Source organism: Columba livia, chromosome 30 (assembly GCF_036013475.1).
Source record: "Columba livia isolate bColLiv1 breed racing homer chromosome 30, bColLiv1.pat.W.v2, whole genome shotgun sequence".
Lineage (NCBI taxonomy): Eukaryota > Metazoa > Chordata > Aves > Columbiformes > Columbidae > Columba > Columba livia.
The window spans coordinates 1,015,718-1,035,299 of NC_088631.1; the positions used below are offsets into that span (position 1 = coordinate 1,015,718).

The 19,582-nt window shown below is 57.2% G+C and overlaps 1 protein-coding gene and 1 pseudogene across 3 annotated transcripts in view; one reads left to right on the top strand and one right to left on the bottom strand.

Moving 5' to 3' along the window:
* Window positions 1–18,574, top strand: part of WIZ (WIZ zinc finger) — a 61,518-nt gene extending 42,944 nt beyond the window's left edge. For 2 of the 3 annotated variants that reach the window (XM_065043944.1, XM_065043945.1), the window contains exons 6-12: window positions 1,712–1,876; window positions 3,143–3,622; window positions 6,153–6,659; window positions 9,313–9,843; window positions 12,212–12,640; window positions 14,663–14,858; window positions 14,966–18,574. In XM_065043944.1, coding sequence (XP_064900016.1) covers window positions 1,712–1,876; window positions 3,143–3,622; window positions 6,153–6,659; window positions 9,313–9,843; window positions 12,212–12,640; window positions 14,663–14,858; window positions 14,966–15,134 — 2,477 coding nt within the window. In that variant the 3' untranslated portion in view covers window positions 15,135–18,574. The remainder of the gene's footprint in view (window positions 1–1,711; window positions 1,877–3,142; window positions 3,623–6,152; window positions 6,660–9,312; window positions 9,844–12,211; window positions 12,641–14,662; window positions 14,859–14,965) is intronic. The other variant, XM_065043946.1, reaches the window with a different exon arrangement.
* Window positions 2,238–2,356, bottom strand: LOC135576773 (5S ribosomal RNA; annotated as a pseudogene).
* Window positions 18,575–19,582: the final 1,008 nt, after the last annotated feature.

Consider the following 19,582-nt stretch of genomic DNA (forward strand, 5'->3'; position numbering starts at 1 on the left):
ACAGGGAGGTGCCACCATTGGTGTCCCCTTGCCCATAGGGAGGTGCCACCATCAGTGTCCCCTTCCCCACAGGGAGGTGCCACCATTGGTGTCCCCTTGCCCATAGGGAGGTGCCACCATCAGTGTCCCCTTCCCCACAGTGAGGTGCCACCATCAATGTCCCCTTCCCCACAGGGAGGTGTCACCTTCAGTGTCCCCTTCCCCACAGTGAGGTGCCACCATCAGTGTCCCCTTCCCCACAGGGAGGTGCCACCATCAGTGTCCCCTTCCCCACAACCAGGTGCCACCATCAGTGTCCCCTTCCCCACAGGGAGGTGCCACCATCAGTGTCCCCTTCCCCACAGCGAGGTGCCACCATCAGTGTCCCCTTCCCCACAGTGAGGTGCCACCATCAGTGTCCCCTTCCCCACAGCGAGGTGCCACCATCAGTGTCCCCTTCCCCACAGCGAGGTGCCACCATCAGTGTCCCCTTCCCCACAGCGAGGTGCCACCATCAGTGTCCCCTTCCCCACAGCGAGGTGCCACCATCAGTGTCCCCTTCCCCACAGTGAGGTGCCACCATCAGTGTCCCCTTCCCCACAGCGAGGTGCCACCATCAGTGTCCCCTTCCCCACAGCGAGGTGCCACCATCAGTGTCCCCTTCCCCACAGCGAGGTGCCACCATCAATGTCCCCCACCCCACAGTGAGGTGCCACCATCACTGTCCCCTTCCCTACAGTGAGGTGCCACCATCAGTGTCCCCTTCCCATAGCAAGCTGCCACCATCCCTGTCCCCTCCCCACAGCAAGGTGCCACTATTGGTGTCCCCTTCCCCACAGTGAGGTGCCACCATCGGTGTCCCCTACGTGGTAGGGAGCTGCCACCTCCCCTGTCCCCACAACGAGATGCTACCATCAGTGTCCCCTTCCCCACAACCAGGTGCCACCATTGGTGTCCCCTTCCCCACAGTGAAGTGCCACCTTCCTTGTCCTCTTTTCACAGGGACATGCCACTGTCCCTGTCCTCCCCTCTACAGAGAGGTGCCACCATCAGTGTCCCCTTCCCCTAGCAAGCTGCCACCATCCCTGTCCCCTCCCCACAGTGAGGTGCCACCATTGGTGTCCCCTTCCCCACAGCGAGGTGCCACCATCAGTGTCCCCTTCCCCACAGTGAGGTGCCACCATCCCTGTCCCCTCCCCACAGTGAGGTGCCACCATTGGTGTCCCCTTCCCCACAGGGAGGTGCCACCATCAGTGTCCCCTTCCCCACAGTGAGGTGCCACCGTCCCTGTCCCTTTCCCCACAGGGAGGTGCCACCTTCCTTGTCCCTCCCCAGCAGGGAGGTGCCACCATCAGTGTCCCCTCCCCACAGGGAGGTGCCACTGTCCCTGTCCCATCCCCACAGGGACCCGTCAGACCTGTCACCTTCCCCGTCCCCTCCCTGGTTGGGAGGTGCCACCACTTCTGTACCGCCCCAGGGAGGTGCCACCATCAGTGTCCCCCCCTGGAACCGCCACCGTCCCCTCCGAGGGACCTGCCATCCCCCATCCTCTGTCCCCAAGCCCCCCACCACGTCACCGTGTCTCAACACCACGTCACCTGTCACTGGGGCGATTGTCCCCCCCTAACCCCCCCAGCCCCGTGCGCAACACCTTAAATCCTCCCCACCCCCCCAGTGACCCCGCTCAGTCACATTTACCCACCAGGGGGGTGACAATGTCCTTCTCTTTCAGTCCTGGCTCCGGAGGACGACGACTTGGTGGCCATGGAGTTGGGGTCCCCCCCGCTCCCCAAAAAACCCACCCCTGGGGGGCAGCTGGACCCGCCGCCCCCCCGAATCGGGACCAAACTCTCCCCGGAGCCGCCTGGGAACAAACCGGAGCCCCAGGACCCCAAAAGTGAGTATTTCACCCCATTTTTCCTCATTTCCAACAGTCGTTGTCGTGGGGAACCCGGCGGGTGTTTGTTTAATACAATCCGGCGGGGGGGTCAGGTCCTTTTGCTTAATTAATCCTGTAGTTAAGCAGGTGGCCGTGTTGCCCCCCAGTATCGCTGCTTTGCATTCCCTGGTCGCTTTTAAAACCGGGAGCGACGTGTCCATCCTAAACCCTGCCAGTCAACCTTTCCCCTCCTAATTAACAGTGTTCCCCTCCTAATTAACAAGAAGCAGGAGAACCTCCCTGACCTACCTAATGAGCACCCCCTTCTAACCCCCCCAGGTCCCATTGGCTTCCTGGCCACAAGGGCCAGTGCTGGCTCAGCCCACAGCACCCGCTATTCCCAGCTGGTCTCCCATCCAAGCACTGACCGGGCCCGACCCTGCTTAGCTTCCCAGATCAGACGAGATGGGGCGTTCTCAGGGTGCTATGGCTGTATATATTATATATATGTGTATAGATATATTCCCCAACTATATCCTGATAGTATCTGAACTAAACGGCAGAGCAGAGGGGCAGGAGAACCTCTCTGACCTACTGACCACCCCCTTCTAATCCCCCCCAGATACCATTGGTCTCCCATCCAAGCACTGACCGGGCCCGACCCTGCTTAGCTTCCCACATCAGACGAGATGGGGCATTCTCAGGGTGCTGTGGCTGTATATATTATATATATATGTATATATATATGTTCCCCAAGTATATCTTCATTATATTTGAACTAAAGAGCAGAGCAGAGGGGCAGGAGAACCTCTCTGACCCACTGACCACCCCCTTCTAACCCCCCCAGGTCCCATTGGCTTCCTGGCCACAAGGGCCCAGTGCTGGCTCATGGTCCCCCTGCTGTCCCCAGCACCCCCAGCTCCCTTTCCCCTACGCTGCTCTCCAACAGCTCATTCCCCAACTCACACTGCACCCCGGGCTTGTTCCTGCCCACATCAACACTCTACACTTGCCCTTGTTATATTTCTCTTTGAATTCCTTTCTCTTTAAATTCCTTTCTCTTTAAATTCATTTCTCTTTAAATTCCTTTCTCTTTAAATTCCTTTCTCTTTAAATTCCTTTCTCTTTATTTTTAAAATTTCTCTTTTGACGCCTCTTTGAAAACTTCCCTTTAAAACCTCATTTTCCTTCACCTCTTCCCCATTTTTTTGGTCTCTCCATCACATTTTCCCTTCCAAAACCCCCATTTCTCTCTCCTAACCCTTTGCCCTTTGGCTCCCGCAGCCCCGAGCCTGACGACGTGCGAGGTGTGCGGCGCCTGTTTCGAGACGCGCAAGGGCCTGTCCAGCCACGCGCGCTCCCACCTGCGCCAGCTCGGCGTGGCCGAGTCCGAGAGCAGCGGCGCCCCCATCGACCTCCTCTACGAGCTCATGAAGCACAAACCCAACAGCGGTGGGCCCGGCGCCGCCCCCCCGCTCACCAAAAAACCCCCCAAAGACGCCTCCGCCGCCCGCGCGCCGCTGCTGCCGCTCGCCGAACGCCCGCCCGACGCTCCCCTCAACAAAGCCATTAAATCCCCGCCCGGCTTCGCCAAAACCCTCGCCCGCCCGGCTTCTCCCGGCATCAAGAAGGTGCCGGCGGCTCTTTCGGGGTCCCCGTCGCCTAAAAACCCCGAGGAGAAGAGCTCCAAGCTGCCCTTGAGCCCTTTGCAGAGCTCCCCGAAGGCGCAGTGGCCGCAGGACGAGGAAGGACCCCTCAATTTAAGTGAGTTTCTGTGCTTTTTGCTATTTGCCCTTCGGCGGCTTCTCGCGGCGTTCGGTAACCGGGGGAACACGCGCCGCCCCATCGCTTTTCACTGATTTTCCACCCCCATGAGCCCTTCGTGTCTCTTCCCCCTTCCCTCTGCACCAAAACGGCGGGTTTGGCCGGTCCCCGCCGCCTCGGCGAGGCCCCATCGCAGCCCTGGGGACCCCGACGCCGTCCCCACCGCGTCCCTTGTCGTCCCCAAGCTCCATCGGTGGTTTATTGTGTCACCGCCGGGGGTTTTCTGCCCCAACGAGGGTTTTGGAGCCATCAGGCGGTGAAATCGCCGCTGCTTCAATCTTCCCAAGCTGGAAAACGCCGGGGTGGTAAAACCGGTGCCGGTTCTCCACCGGAGAAGGGAGACGCTGCGTTCGGCGCCGGGGCGTCCTCGCAGCTCCTTAAATGCTGGGAGCAGGGGCAAGAAAACACTTTGTGCTCATCTCGGAGCCGCTGCCGCGATTACTGGTCGTTAGGGCTGCCTGCTAATGAAGCTGTAGGAGCAGATGAGCGCTGGTGGATCCCAAACTGCAGCACGAGGATCTGGTTGATGGATCCCAAACGGCGGCGTGAGGAACCGGCCGACGGGTCCCAAAGCGCAGCTGAAGGATCTAGCCAGTGGATCCCGAACCGCGGCTCAAGGATCTGGCCGACAGATCCCAAACCGCGGCACGAGGGTCTGGCTGATGGATCCCAAACCGCGGCATGGGGAACTGGTCGACAGATCCCAAACCGCGGCTCAAGGATCTGACCGACAGACCCCAAACCACGGCATGAGGATCTGGCCAATGGATCCCAAACCGCGGCTCAAGGATCTGACTGACAGATCCCAAACCACGGCATGAGGATCTGGCCAATGGATCCCAAACCGCGGCACGAGGATCTGACTGACAGATCCCAAACCACGGCACGAGGATCTGGCCAATGGATCCCAAACCGCGGCATGAGGAACCGGCCGACAGATCCCAAACCGCAGCTCAAGGATCTGACTGACAGATCCCAAACCACGGCATGAGGATCTGGCCAATAGATCCCAAACCGCGGCACGAGGATCTGGCCGATAGATCCCAAACCACAGCTCAAGGATCTGACTGACAGATTCCAAACCACGGCACGAGGAACCAGCCGATAGATCCCAAACCGCAGCTCAAGGATCTGACCAACAGATCCCAAACCACGGCACGAGGAACCAGCCGATGGATCCCAAACCGCAGCTCAAGGGTCTGACCGACAGATCCCAAACCGCGGCACGAGGATCTGGCCGACAGATCCCAAACCACGGCACGAGGATCTGGCTGATGGATCCCAAACCACGGCACGAGGATCTGGCTGATGGATCCCAAACTGCAGCACGAGGAACCAGCCAACAGATCCCAAACCATGGCTCAAGGATCTGGCCAATGGATCCCAAACCGCGGCATGGGGAACTGGTCGACAGACCCCAAACCGCGGCTCAAGGATCTGACCGACAGACCCCAAACCACAGCATGAGGATCTGGCCAATGGATCCCAAACCGCGGCATGAGGAACCAGCCGATGGATCCCAAACCGCAGCTCAAGGGTCTGACCGACAGATCCCAAACCGCGGCACGAGGATCTGGCCGACAGACCCCAAACCACAGCATGAGGATCTGGCCAATGGATCCCAAACCACGGCGTGAGGATCTGGCCGATAGATCCCAAACCGCAGCACGAGGATCTGACCGACAGATCCCAAACCACGGCACGAGGATCTGGCCGATAGATCCCAAACCACGGCATGAGGATCTGGCCGATAGATCCCAAACCACGGCACGAGGATCTGGCCGATAGATCCCAAACCACGGCACGAGGATCTGGCCGATAGATCCCAAACCACGGCATGAGGATCTGGCCGATAGATCCCAAACCACGGCACGAGGATCTGGCCGATAGATCCCAAACCACGGCATGAGGATCTGGCCGATAGATCCCAAACCACGGCATGAGGAACCAGCCGACGGATCCCAAACCACAGCACGAGCATCTGGCCGATCTCCTCTTTCCCCTTCACCAACCAAGAAGCCGTGGCCGTGCCGCGGTGCCGCTGCCCCCGCTCCGTATCCCTTGCCGCGGTCACTCCGGCAGCGCCCAAAATCCGATTTGCTTGGAAATTCTCGCTCAGGCCGCCCCGCTCGGTTCTGTCACCGTCGGGGCTGCCGCGCGGTGCTGGGAGCGCCTGGCCACGTCCCACCTGCGCCAACATCCCCCAAATCACCCCGCTGAGGCTCCTTTGCCGCACGGGTGGGGTCTTCCGGTTCCCAGTGGGGTCGTGCCTCAGTTTCCCCTTCCCACCCGGTGCCGCTGGTTTCCCCTCCACGCGGGTTTTTGGTGGTGAAACCCCTTCCCGCGTCGTCTTCCTCATCCTCTTCCCCATCCGCGCGTCCAGCGACCGGCTCCGGCCGCGTCCGTCTGTCCGACCGCGTCCGTCTGTCCGACCGCCGCCGATCTCTCTGTTCTCACCCTCTCTCCGCAGCCTCGGGGTCGGAGCCGGTGCGCGACATCCGCTGCGAGTTCTGCGGCGAATACTTCGAGAACCGCAAAGGTTTGTCGAGCCACGCGCGCTCCCACCTGCGCCAGATGGGGGTGACCGAGTGGTACGTCAACGGCTCCCCCATCGACACCCTGCGCGAGATCCTCAAACGCCGCACCCAGCACAACCCCCCAGCTCCCAAGTCCATGGCCAAGACCCTCATGGGACCTTTGGAACCGCGCGGCGCCGGCGACATTCACATCCCCGCCCTCGGCAAGAAGGTCCAGCCACCCGGCAGCCCCGTGGGGGCTTCTCCTACCTCGTCCCCACCTCCCACCGCCCGCAAGATGTTTCCAGGCCTTTCTCCTCCCTCCTTGCAGAAGAAACTCAAACAAGATCAGCTGCGGATGGAAATCAAGCGGGAGATGCTGGCGGGAGGACTCCACGGGGAGCTGCACCCCTCGGACCCTGCCTGGGCCCCCCGGGACGACATGTCGCCCCTCAACCTCTGTGAGTCGCTGGGTGGCACTGGATGGGGACACGGGGGCTGGGGGAGCCGCATCGTCTTCTGTGGGTCGTGGTTTTGCACCAGGATGGGGACACGGGGGGCTGGGGGAGCCACATCATCATCTGTGGGTTGTGGTTTTGCGCTGGGATGGGGACACGGGGGTCTGAGGGGGCTGTGTTGGATTCCATGGGTCATGGTTTGCACCGGGATGGAGACACAGGGGGCTGGGGGAGCCACGTCGTCTTCTATGGGTCGTGGTTTTGCACCGGGATGGGGACACGGGGGTCTTGGGAAGCCACATCATCATCTGTGGGTCGTGGTTTTGCACCGGGATGGGGACACGGGGGTCTTGGGAAGCCACATCATCATCTGTGGGTCGTGGTTTTGCACCGGGATGGGGACACGGGGGTCTTGGGAAGCCACATCATCATCTGTGGGTCATGGTTTGCACCAGGATGGGGACACGGGGGACTGGGTGAGCTGCATTGTCATCTGTGGGTCGTGGTTTCACACCGGGATGGGGACACAGGATCTGAGGGAGCCATGTCGTCTTCTATGGGTCGTGGTTTTGCACCGGGATGGGGACACGGGGGTCTTGGGAAGCCACATCATCATCTGTGGGTCGTGGTTTTGCACTGGGATGGGGACACGGGGGTCTTGGGAAGCCACATCATCATCTGTGGGTCGTGGTTTTGCACCGGGATGGGGACACGGGGGACTGGGGGAGCTGTGTTGGCTTCCATGGGTCGTGGTTTTGCACTGGGATGGGCACATGGGGGTCTGAGGGGGCTGTGTTGGCTTCCATGGGTCATGGTTTGCACCACGATGGGGACACGGGGGGCTGAGTGAGCTGCATTGTCATCTGTGGGTTGTGGTTTTGCACCCGGATGGGGACACGGGGGGCTGGGGGAGCCTCGTCATCCATGAATCATGTTTTTGCACTGGGATGGGGACACGGGGGGCTGGGGGAGCTGTGTTGGCTTCCATGGGTCGTGGTTTGTACCACAGTGGGAACACAGGGGACTTGGGGAGCCACATCACTGTCTGTGGGTCGTGGTTTTGCATCGGGATGGGGACACGGTGGGCTGGGGGAGCTGTGTTGGCTTCCATTGGTCATGGTTTGCACCACGATGGGGACACGAGGGTCTTGGGGAGTCACATCATCATCTGTGGGTCGTGGTTTCACACTGGGATGGGGACACGGGATCTGAGGGAGCCATGTCGTCTTCTGTGGGTCGTGGTTTTGCACCAGGATGGGGACACGGGGGACTGGGGGAGCCACATCATCATCTGTGGGTCGTGGTTTTGCACCGGGATGGGGACACGGGGGGCTGGGGGAGCTGTGTTCGCTTCCATGGTTCGTGGTTTTACACCAGAATGGGGACATGGGGGTCTTGGGAAGCCACATCATCATCTGTGGGTCGTGGTTTCACACTGGGATGGGGACACAGGATCTGAGGGAGCTATGTCGTCTAATATGGGTCGTGGTTTTGCACCGGGATGGGGACATGGGGGTTTGGGGGAGCTGTGTTGGCTTCCATGGGTCATGGTTTGCACCACGATGGGGTCACGAGGGTCTTGGGGAGTCACATCATCATCTGTGGGTCGTGGTTTCACACTGGGATTGGGATACAGGGGGCTGGGGGAGCCATGTCTTCTTCTATGGGTCGTGGTTTTGCACCAGGAAGGGGACATGGGGGGCTGGGGGAGCCACGTCGTCATCCGTGGGTCGTGGTTTTGCACTGGGATGGGCACATGGGGGTCTGAGGGGGCTGTGTTGGATTCCATGGGTCGTGGTTTGCACCGGGATGGAGACACGGGGGGCTGGGGGAGCCACGTCGTCTTCTATGGGTCGTGGTTTTGCACCGGGATGGGGACACGGTGGGCTGGGGGAGCTGTGTTGGCTTCCATGGGTGATGGTTTGCACCAGGATGGGGACACGGGGGACTGGGTGAGCTGCATTGTCATCTGTGGGTCGTGGTTTCACACTGGGATGGGGACACAGGATCTGAGGGAGCCATGTCGTCTTCTATGGGTTGTGGTTTTGCACTGGGATGGGGACACGGGGGACTGGGGGAGCCGCATCACCTTCCATGGGTTGTGGTTTTGCACCGGGATGGGGACACGGGGGCTTGGGTGAGCTGCATCATCATCTGTGGGTCGTGGTTTTGCACCGGGATGGGGACACGGGGGTTTGGGGGAGCTGTGTTGGATTCCATGGGTCATGGTTTGTACCACAGTGGGAACACAGGGCACTTGGGGAGCCACATCATCATCTGTGGGTCGTGGTTTTGCACCGGGATGGGGACACGGGGGTCTGAGGGGGCTGTGTTGGATTCCATGGGTCGTGGTTTTGCACCGGGATGGAGACACAGGGGGCTGGGGGAGCCACGTCGTCTTCTATGGGTCGTGGTTTTGTACCGGAATGGGGACATGGGGGTCTTGGGAAGCCACATCATCATCTGTGGGTCGTGGTTTTGCACCGGGATGGCGACACGGGGGTGTGGGGGAGCTGTGTTGGCTTCCATGGGTCGTGGTTTTACACCAGGATGGGGACACGGGGGTCTTGGGAAGCCTCATCATCATCCATGGATCGCGGTTTTGGGGGTTTTGAGCACCCAGGGGGGCGTCAAAGCCGCCGTTTTGTCCCCGCAGCCTCCCGAGCCGACCCGGTGCGCGACATCCGCTGCGAGTTCTGCGGCGAATACTTCGAGAACCGCAAAGGTTTGTCGAGCCACGCGCGCTCCCACCTGCGCCAGATGGGGGTGACCGAGTGGTCGGTCAACGGCTCCCCCATCGACACCCTGCGCGAGATCCTCAAAAAGAAAACCAAACCGTGCGTTATCAAGAAAGAACCGCACCCCGCCGCCATCGAACCCCCCAAATCCATCGGGGATGACGGGCCGGAGCCCAAATCCCCCGGCAAACTCCTGCAGGGTCTCGGTTTACCCGCGCTAAGCGGGCGACCGGGCAAACCGGGTCCCGGCGCCGCCTCGCTCGGCCGGGACATCACGTTGCTGCCGTTGAGCGCCAAAGCCACGGGCGGCTTCCTGACGCCGTTATCGGCCAAACGGCCGCTGCCGGACGATCGGTTGGGGCCTCCCGGCGACGTGAAGCACAAGGCGTTCGTCCAGAGCGAGTTGCCCTTCAAGGCCAAGGCCGCGCACGAGAAACACGCGCACACGTGTGAGTGGGGGACCAAACTGGGGGGGGGGGGAACGCGGTGTCACCCCCTGGGGTGACACCAAGCGGAGATTTGGGGGTGTCATTTCCCCTTGAGCCAAATCTCTTTGGTTTATGGAGCGGCCTCCCCAAGCCAGACCCCCCCAACCCGGGGAGCTGGAAAATGAGGAGAATTTGCACAATTTGTAGATTTTGTAGAATTTTGAGGGGGGGTGGGATTAAATTGGGGTGGAGGGTTAGATAAGATTGGAGGGTTTAATTAGGGGGGAGGGGTTAGATAGGTCTGGGGGGGGTTAATTGGAGTGGGGGGTTAGATTGGGTTGAGGGGTTTAATGGGGGGGGGTGTAATTAGGGTGGGTAGTTTGGGGTGGGGGGGTAGATCAGGGTGGGGGGGTTAGACCAGGCTGGGAGGGTTTAAACCAGGCTGGGGGGTTGAGACCAGCCTGGGGGCTTAGACCTGGCTTGGGGGGCTTTAGACCAGGCTGGGGGGGCTTAGACCAGGCTGGGGGGGCTTAGACCAGGCTGGGGGGCTTTAGACCAGGCTGGGGGGCTTTAGACCAGGCTGGGGGGCTTTAGACCAGGCTGGGGGGCTTAGACCTGGCTGGGGGGCTTAGACCTGGCTGGGGGGCTTTAGACCAGGTTGGGGGGCTTTAGACCAGGTTGGGGGGCTTAGACCAGGCTGGGGGGGCTTAGACCAGGCTGGGGGGGCTTAGGCGGGGGTGTGGGGGTTTAGACGGGGCTGGGGGGGCTTAGACCAGGCTGGGAGGGTTTAAACCAGGCTGGGGGGTTTAGACCAGCCTGGGGGGTGCTTAGACCAGGCTGGGGGGTTTAGACCATCCTGGGGGGCTTAGACCAGGCTGGGGGGCTTTAGACCAGGCTGGGGGGCTTTAGACCAGGCTGGGGGGCTTTAGACCAGGCTGGGGGGGGCTTAGACCAGGCTGGGGGGGGCTTTAGACCAGGCTGGGGGGGGGATTAGACCAGGCTGGGGGGCTTTAGACCAGGCTGGGGGGGCTTTAGACCAGGCTGGGGGGGCTTTAGACCAGGCTGGGGGGGGGATTAGACCAGGCTGGGGGGCTTTAGACCAGGCTGGGGGGGCTTAGGCAGGGGGGTGGGGGCTTAGACGGGGCTGGGGGGGCTTAGACGGGGCTGGGAGGGTTTAAACCAGGCTGGGGAGCTTAGACCAGGCTGGGGGGGCTTAGGCAGGGGGTTGGGGGCTTAGACGGGGCTGGGGGGGTCTTAGACCAGACTGGGAGGGTTTAAACCAGGCTGAGGGGTTTAGACCAGCCTGGGGACTTAGACCTGGCTGGGGGGTTTAGACCATCCTGGGGGGCTTAGACCAGGCTGGGGGGCTTAGACCTGGCTGGGGGGCTTTAGACCAGGTTGGGGGGGCTTTAGACCAGGCTGGGGGGCTTTAGACCAGGCTGGGGGGCTTTAGACCAGGCTGGGGGGGGATTAGACCAGGCCTGGGGGGGGATTAGACCAGGCTGGGGGGGGATTAGGCAGGGGTGTGGGGGGATTAGGCAGGGGTGTGGGGGGATTAGGCAGGGGTGTGGGGGGATTAGGCAGGGGGTGTGGGGGCTTAGACCAGGCTAGGAGGGTTTAAACCAGGCTGGGGGGTTTAGACCAGGCTGGGGGGCTTAGACCTGGCTGGAGGGCTTAGACCAGGCTGGGAGGGTTTAAACCAGGCTGGGGGGCTTAGACCTGGCTGGGGGCTTTAGACCAGGCTGGGGGGCTTTAGACCAGGCTGGGGGGGCTTAGGCAGGGGGGTGGGGGCTTAGACGGGGCTGGGGGGGCTTAGACGGGGCTGGGAGGGTTTAAACCAGGCTGGGGGGGCTTTAGACCAGGCTGGGGGGGGCTTAGACCTGGCTGGGGGGCTTTAGACCAGGTTGGGGGGGCTTAGACCAGGCTGGGGGGCTTTAGACCAGGCTGGGGGGCTTTAGACCAGGCTGGGGGGGGATTAGACCAGGCTGGGGGGGGATTAGACCAGGCTGGGGGGGCTTTAGACCAGGCTGGGGGGGCTTAGGCAGGGGTGTGGGGGTTTAGACGGGGCTGGGGGGGCTTAGACCAGGCTGGGGGGCTTTAGACCAGGCTGGGGGGGCTTAGACGGGGCTGGGGGGGTTTAAACCAGGCTGGGGGGGATTAGACCAGGCTGGGGGGCTTTAGACCAGGCTGGGGGGGCTTAGGCAGGGCTTTGGGGGTTTAGATGGGGCTGGGGGGGGGGGTTAGACCAAGGTGAGGGTGTTTAGACCAGGGTGAGGGGGGTTTAGACCAGGCTGGGGGTCTTGGACCAGCGTGGGGGGGTTTAGACCAGGCTGGGGTGGGGGGAAACGTCTCCCCGCTCACCCCCATGTATTTTTTGTCCCCCCCGCAGCCACCGAAGCCTGTTGCGAACTCTGCGGCCTCTACTTCGAGAACCGCAAAGCCCTGGCCAGCCACGCGCGGGCCCACCTGCGGCAATTCGGCGTCACCGAGTGGTGCGTCAACGGTTCCCCCATCGAGACGCTGAGCGAGTGGATCCGGCACCGCCCGCAAAAAGCCGGCGCCTACCGGAGTTACATCCAGGGGGGTCGGCCCTTCACCAAGAAGTTCCGTAACTCGGCGCACGCCGGCGGCGCTCGCCGGGTGCCGCTGGGGCTCCAGGGCGGCGCCGTGGCGCTGCTGGGGAAGGGTTTGCCGGGAGATTTGGCGCACGGCGACGCCGGGAAGCTGCTGGACGGGGGGAGCGGCGCCGAGAGGCCCCTGGTCACGTCCCCCCTGTCGCTGGTGAAGCTGGAGGAGCATCAACGATCCAACATCAGCAGTGAGTCCGGGGAACTAAAGACCCCCATTCTGGTCTAAACCCTCTCACCCTGGTCTAAACCCCCTCACCCTGGTCTAAACCCTCTCACCCTGGTCTAAACCCTCTCACCCTGGTCTAAACCCCCTCACCCTGGTCTAAACCCCCTCACCCTGGTCTAAACCCCCTCACCCTGGTCTAAACCCTCTCACCCTGGTCTAAACCCTCTCACCCTGGTCTAAACCCCCCAGCCTGGTCTAAACCCCCTCACCCTGGTCTAAACCCCCTCACCCTGGTCTAAACCCTCTCACCCTGGTCTAAACCCTCTCACCCTGGTCTAAACCCCCTCACCCTGGTCTAAACCCCCTCACCCTGGTCTAAACCCTCTCACCCTGGTCTAAACCCTCTCACCCTGGTCTAAACCCTCTCACCCTGGTCTAAACCCCCCAGCCTGGTCTAAACCCCCTCACCCTGGTCTAAACCCCCTCACCCTGGTCTAAACACCCCAGCCTGGTCTAAACCCCCTCACCCTGGTCTAAACCCCCTCACCCTGGTCTAAACCCTCTCACCCTGGTCTAAACCCTCTCACCCTGGTCTAAACCCTCTCACCCTGGTCTAAACCCCCCAGCCTGGTCTAAACCCCCTCACCCTGGTCTAAACCACCCCCCAGCCTGGTCTAAACTCTCCCAACCTGGTCTAACACCCCCCCAGCCCTGTCTAAACCCCCTCATCCTCATTTAAACACCCTCACCCTGGTCTAAACCCCCCCAGCCCCATTTAAACCCCCACACCCCTGTCTAAGACCTCCCAGCCTGATCTAAAGCCCCCAAGCCCAGTCTAAACCCCCTCACCCTGGTCTAAACTCCCCCAACCTGGTCTAAGCCCCCCACCCCCTGAGCCCGGTCTAAAGCCCCCAAGCCCGGTCTAAACCCCCTCACCCTGGTCTAAACTCCCCCAGCCTGGTCTAACCCCCCCCCCCCGAGCCCGGTCTAAAGCCCCCAAGCCCGGTCTAAACCTCCTCACCCTGGTCTAAACTCCCCCAGTCTGGTCTAACCCCCCCACCCCAATATAACCCCCCACCCTAATCTAACCCTTCACCCCAATTAAACCCCTCACCCTAATTAAACCCCCACCCCAATCTAACCCCCCCCAATCTAAACCCCCCCCAATCTAATCCCCCCCCTCAATCTAATCCCCCACCTTAATCTAACCCCTCCACCCCATTCTAACCGCCCACCCCAATTAAACCCCTCCCAATCTAATCCCCCCCCAATCTAATCCCCCCACCTTAATCTCACCCCTCCACCCCAATCTAACCCCCCACCCCAATTAACCCCCCCAATCTAACCCCCCAATCTAATCCCCCCTCAATCTAATCCCCCCACCTTAATCTAACCCCTCCACCCCAATCTAACCCCCCACCCCAATTAAACCCTCCCCCCAATCTAACCCCCCCCAATCTAACCCCCCCAATCTAATCCCCCCCCTCAATCTAATCCCCCCACCTTAATCTAACCCCCCACCCCAATTAAACCCCCCATCCCAATTAAACCCCCCATCCCAATTAAACCCACCCCAATTAAACCCCCCACCCCAATCTAACCCCACCAATCTAATCCCCCCCCAATCTAATCCCCCCACCTTAATCTAAGCCCTCCACCCCAATTAAACCCCCATCCCAATCTAACCCCCCCCAATCTAACCCCCCCAATCTAATCCCCCCCCCCAAATCTAATCCCCCCACCTTAATCTAACCCCCCACCCCAATTAAACCCCCCCCAATCTAACCCCCCCAATCTAATCCCCCCCCAATCTAATCCCCCCACCTTAATCTCACCCCTCCACCCCAATCTAACCCCTCACCCCAATTAACTCCCCCAATCTAATCCCCCCCCATCTAATCCCCCCCCATCTAATCCCTCCACCTCAATCTAATCCCCCCACCTTAATCTAACCCCTCCACCCCAATCTATCCCCCCACCCCAATTAAACCCCCCATCCCAATTCAACCCACCCCAATGTAACCCCCCATTTCTCCCCCCGCAGAGTTCGAGCGGCGCCAGCCCCGTTCCCTGGACCCCCCGCTGCGCCGCGACAAGGACGGCGCCGAATTCCCCCCCAAGCTGGAGGAGCCGCGGCAGCCGCCCCCGCCCCGCGTGCGCCCCGTGCCCTCCCTGGTCCCGCGACCCCCCCAAACCTCCCTGGTCAAGTTCGTGGGGAACATCTACACCCTCAAGTGCAGGTAGGGAACAACATCCATCCCGAATCGCCCGTTTTCCCCCCCGATTCCACACCACCCCGTGGTTCAAAACGCGGCGATCCCGGCGCTGAAACCTCGTTTCTCCGCAGGTTTTGCGAGATGGAATTCCAGGGCCCGTTGTCCATCCAGGAGCAGTGGGTCCGGCACCTCCAGCACCACATCCTCGAAATGAATTTTGCCAAAACGGATCCGTTGCTCGGGGGGGGTGAAGCTCCCCCGGCGCCCGAGCCGCCCCCTCCCCTCGCCGAGGCTCAGTAACGGCGCCGCCGAAACCTCCTCCCCGCCGTTCCTTGCGTTTGGGGGGAAAAAGGGGGCGGAAATCGCTGCGTTTTGCCCCCTTTTTACCCCAAATTTGGTCATGGTGGTGGGGGGGGGGGGGCAACCCCAGCACTACACGGATCCCACCGGGGATCGCTCCTCGCACCCTGTTTTTGGAACCCAAAGAACAAACGGTGTCGCCTTCACCGGCGGCGACGGGGGCGAAACCGCCGGGGAAAACTCTGTGGATTTTGTATATGACCCTTAGATTAATGTATATTCGATTTTTTGGTTGTTTTTTCCATAGGCGACGATGGAATTTAGTCTCGCGTAGGTGTCGGAATCGCTCGGTTCCGGGGTTGCATGTTGCCCAAAATCCCCTTTTCCCGCACCAAAAGAGCCGCCGGTTTGTTGTCGCTTTTCCACCGCGGCAAAACCAATCGCACCGGATTCAGCGATTTCCCCCCCGCGGCCGATTCGCCTCCAATTGCGCCGGAGACGGTGAAAGAGCTCCGGTGGGACGGGGAAATTTCCGGGAAATTCCTGGGAAGGGCTTGGAAAATTTCTAGAAAATTCCTAAAAAAATTCTGGGAAATTTCCAGAAAATTCCTGGGAAATTCCTAGAAAATTCCTGGGAAATTCACAGGAAGTTCTCAGGAAGTTCCCGGGAAATTCCCGGAAAATTTCTAGAAAATTCCTGGGAAAGTTCCTGAAAAATTTTTGGGAAATTTCCAGGAAATTCGTGGGAAAATGCCTCAAAAAATTTTGGGAAATTCCCAGGAAATTTCCAGAAAAAAATATTGGGAAATTCCTAGATAATTCTTGGGAAATTTCCAGAAAAATTCCTGGGAAATTTCCAGAATATTCCTAGAAAATTTCTGGGAAATGCACAGAAAATTCCTAGAAAAATTCCCCCCGAAATCCTGGGAAATTTCTGGAATATTCCGAGAAAATTTCTGGGAAATTCTTGAGAAATTATCAGAAAAAAATATTGGGAAATTCCTAGATAATTCCTAGGAAATTTCCAGAATAATTCCCCCAAATTCCTGGGAAATTTCCAGAATATTCCTAGAAAATTTCTGGGAAATTCACAGAAAATTTGTAGAAAAATTTCCCCCAAATTCCTGGGAAATTTCCAGAAAATTCCCCCCCAAAATCCTGGGAAATTTCTGGAAAATTCCTAGAAAATTTCTGGGAAATTCCTGGGAAATTATCAGAAGAATTCCTGGGAAAAATCCTGGGAGAATTCTGGAAAAACTGCCGCAAAATTCCTGGGAAATTTCCAGAATATTCCCAGAAAATTTCTGGGAAATTCACAGAAAATTCCTAGAAAAATTCCTGGAAAATTTCCAGAAAATTCCCCCAAAATATCTGTGAAATTTCCAGAAAATTCCTAGAAAATTTCTGGGAAATTCCCGGGAAATTATCAGAAGAATTCCTGGGAAAATTCTGGAAAAAATCCCGATAAATTCCTGGGAAATTTCCAGAATATTCCCCCAAAATTTCTGGGAAATTCACAGAAAATTCCCAGGAAATTTCTAGAAAAAAAACCTGGGAGAAAACTCCTAGAAAACTTCTGGGAAATTCACAGAAAATTCCTAGAAAAATTCCCCCCAAAATACCTGGGAAATTTCTAGAAAATTCCCCCCAAAATCCTGGGAAATATCCAGAAAATTCCTAGAAAATCTCTGGGAAATTCCTGGGCAATTATGAGAAAAAATATCCTGTGAAAATCCCTAGAAAATTCCTGGGAAAATTCTGGAAAAATTCCCGAGAAATCCCTGGGAAATTTCCAGAATATTCCTAGAAAATTTCTGGCAAATTTCTAGACAAATTCCCGGGAAATTTCTAGAACGTTTCTGGGAAATTCTCAGAAAATTCCTGCGAACTTCTCGGGAAAATTCCAGAAAAATTTCCCGGGAAATTTCCAGAATATTCCTAGAAAATTCCCGGAAAATTCATGAAAAATTCCCATGAAATTCCTAGAAAATTCCCAGAAAAATTTCCTGGTCAATTTCCAGAATATTCCTAGAAAATTTCTGGCAAATTTCTAGAAAAATTCCCGGGAAATTTCTAGAAAGTTTCTGGGAAATTCTCAGAAAATTCCTGCGAACTTCTCGGGAAAATTCCAGAAAAATTTCCCGGGAAATTTCCAGAATATTCCTAGAAAATTCCTGGGAAAATCATGAAAAATTCCCATGAAATTCCTAGAAAATTCCCAGACAAATTTCCTGGTCAATTTCCAGAATATTCCTAGAAAATTTCTGGGAAATTTCTAGAAGAATTCCTGGGAAATTTCTAGAACGTTTCTGGGAAATTCTCAGAAAATTCCTGCGAACTTCTCGGGAAAATTCCAGGAAAATTTCCCGGGAAATTTCCAGAATATTCCTAGAAAATTTCTGGCAAATTTCTAGGAAAATTCCTGGGAAATTTCTAGAAAGTTTCTGGGAAATTCTCAGAAAATTCCCGTGAAATTATTGGGAAAATTCCAGAAAAATTTCCCGGGAAATTTCCAGAATATTCCTAGAAAATTTCTGGGAAATTTCTAGAAAAATTCCCGGGAAATTTCTAGAAAGTTTCTGGGAAATTCTCAGAAAATTCCTGCGAACTTCTCGGGAAAATTCCAGGAAAATTTCCCGGGAAATTTCCAGCATATTCCTAGAAAATTTCTGGCAAATTTCTAGAAGAATTCCTGGGAAATTTCTAGAACGTTTCTGGGAAATTCTCAGAAAATTCCTGCGAACTTCTCGGGAAAATTCCAGAAAAATTTCCCGGGAAATTTCCAGAATATTCCTAGAAAATTCCCGGGAAATTCATGAAAAATTCCCATGAAATTCCTAGAAAATTCCCAGAAAAATTTCCTGGTCAATTTCCAGAATATTCCTAGAAAATTTCTGGGAAATTTCTAGAAAAATTCCCGGGAAATTTCTAGAAAGTTTCTGGGAAATTCTCAGAAAATTCCTGCGAACTTCTTGGGGAAAATTCCAGAAAAATTTCCCGGGAAATTTCCAGAATATTCCTAGAAAATTCCTGGAAAATTCATGAAAAATTTCCATGAAATTCCTAGAAAATTCCCAGACAAATTTCCCGGGCAATTTCCAGAATATTCCTAGAAAATTCCCGTGCAATTCCGGCCGATTCCCGCGGGTTCGCGGGGCCGTTAAGCTCCGCCCCCTCGCGTCCTTATCTCTTTATTTCCCGTTTCTCCTCGTCTAGTTCCATAGACTCGACTTTTTTAAGCTCTAGATTTGTGTAGAAATGAGGAACGTTCACTTTTCGTTGGAAAACCCCCAAACTTCCGCGTTTCCGAAGGAATTTTAACGGTTCGTATTTCACTTTTCCCCCTTTTTTGTTTTTAATTTCCGATTATTTGGGGGCCCGTTCTGGTGATTCTTGTACCCGGGAATATGGGACGATGGATTAAATTCTTCTGGAAATGACACGGGGGGAGTCTCTGGTACCCGGGATGGGGGGACGGGGACGTCCCCGAGGGGGCGGGGACGCGGTTTTGGGGACGATTTGGGTGGGTTTAGGTGAAGTTTAAAGGAACGGGGGGGTGTGACCTTGACCCTGGAAATGGGGACATGGGGTCAGGATGTGACCTTGACCTTGGAAGTGGGGACACTGGGGTTGGGATGTGACCTTGACCTTGGAAGTGGGGACACTGGGGTTGGGATGTGACCTTGACCTTGGAAATGGGGACACTGGGGTTGGGATGTGACCTTGACCTTGGAAGTGGGGACACTGGGGTCAGGATGTGACCTTGACCTTGGAAGTGGGGACACTGGGGTCAGGATGTGGCCTTGACCTTGGAAGTGGGGACACTGGGGTCAGGATGTGACCTTGACCCTGGAAATGGGGACACTGGGGTTGGGATGTGACCTTGACCTTGGAAATGGGGACACTGGGGTCAGGATGTGACCTTGACCCTGGAAATGGGGACACTGGGGTCAGGATGTGACCTTGACCTTGGAAATGGGGACATCAGGGTCACAATGGGGTTCTGTCCTAAAATATGGGGATGCTGGGGTCAGAATGTGACCTTGACCTTGGAAATGACCTTGGAAATGGGGACACCAGGGTCACAATATGGCCCTGTCCTCCAATAAGGGGACACTGGGGTCAGGATGTGACCTTGACCCCTGGAAATGGGGACACTGGGGTCACAATGTGGCCTTGACCCCTGGAAATAGGGACACTGGGGTCACAATGTGGCCCTGTCCTCCAATAAGGGGACACTGGGGTCAGGATGTGACCTTGACCCTGGAAATGGGGACACTGGGGTCGGGATGTGACCTTGACCCTGGAAATGGGGACACTGGGGTCAGGATGTGACCTTGACCCCTGGAAATGGGGACACTGGGGTCGGGATGTGACCTTGACCCTGGAAATGGGGACACTGGGGTCACGATGTGACCTTGACCTTGGAAGTGGGGACACTGGGGTCA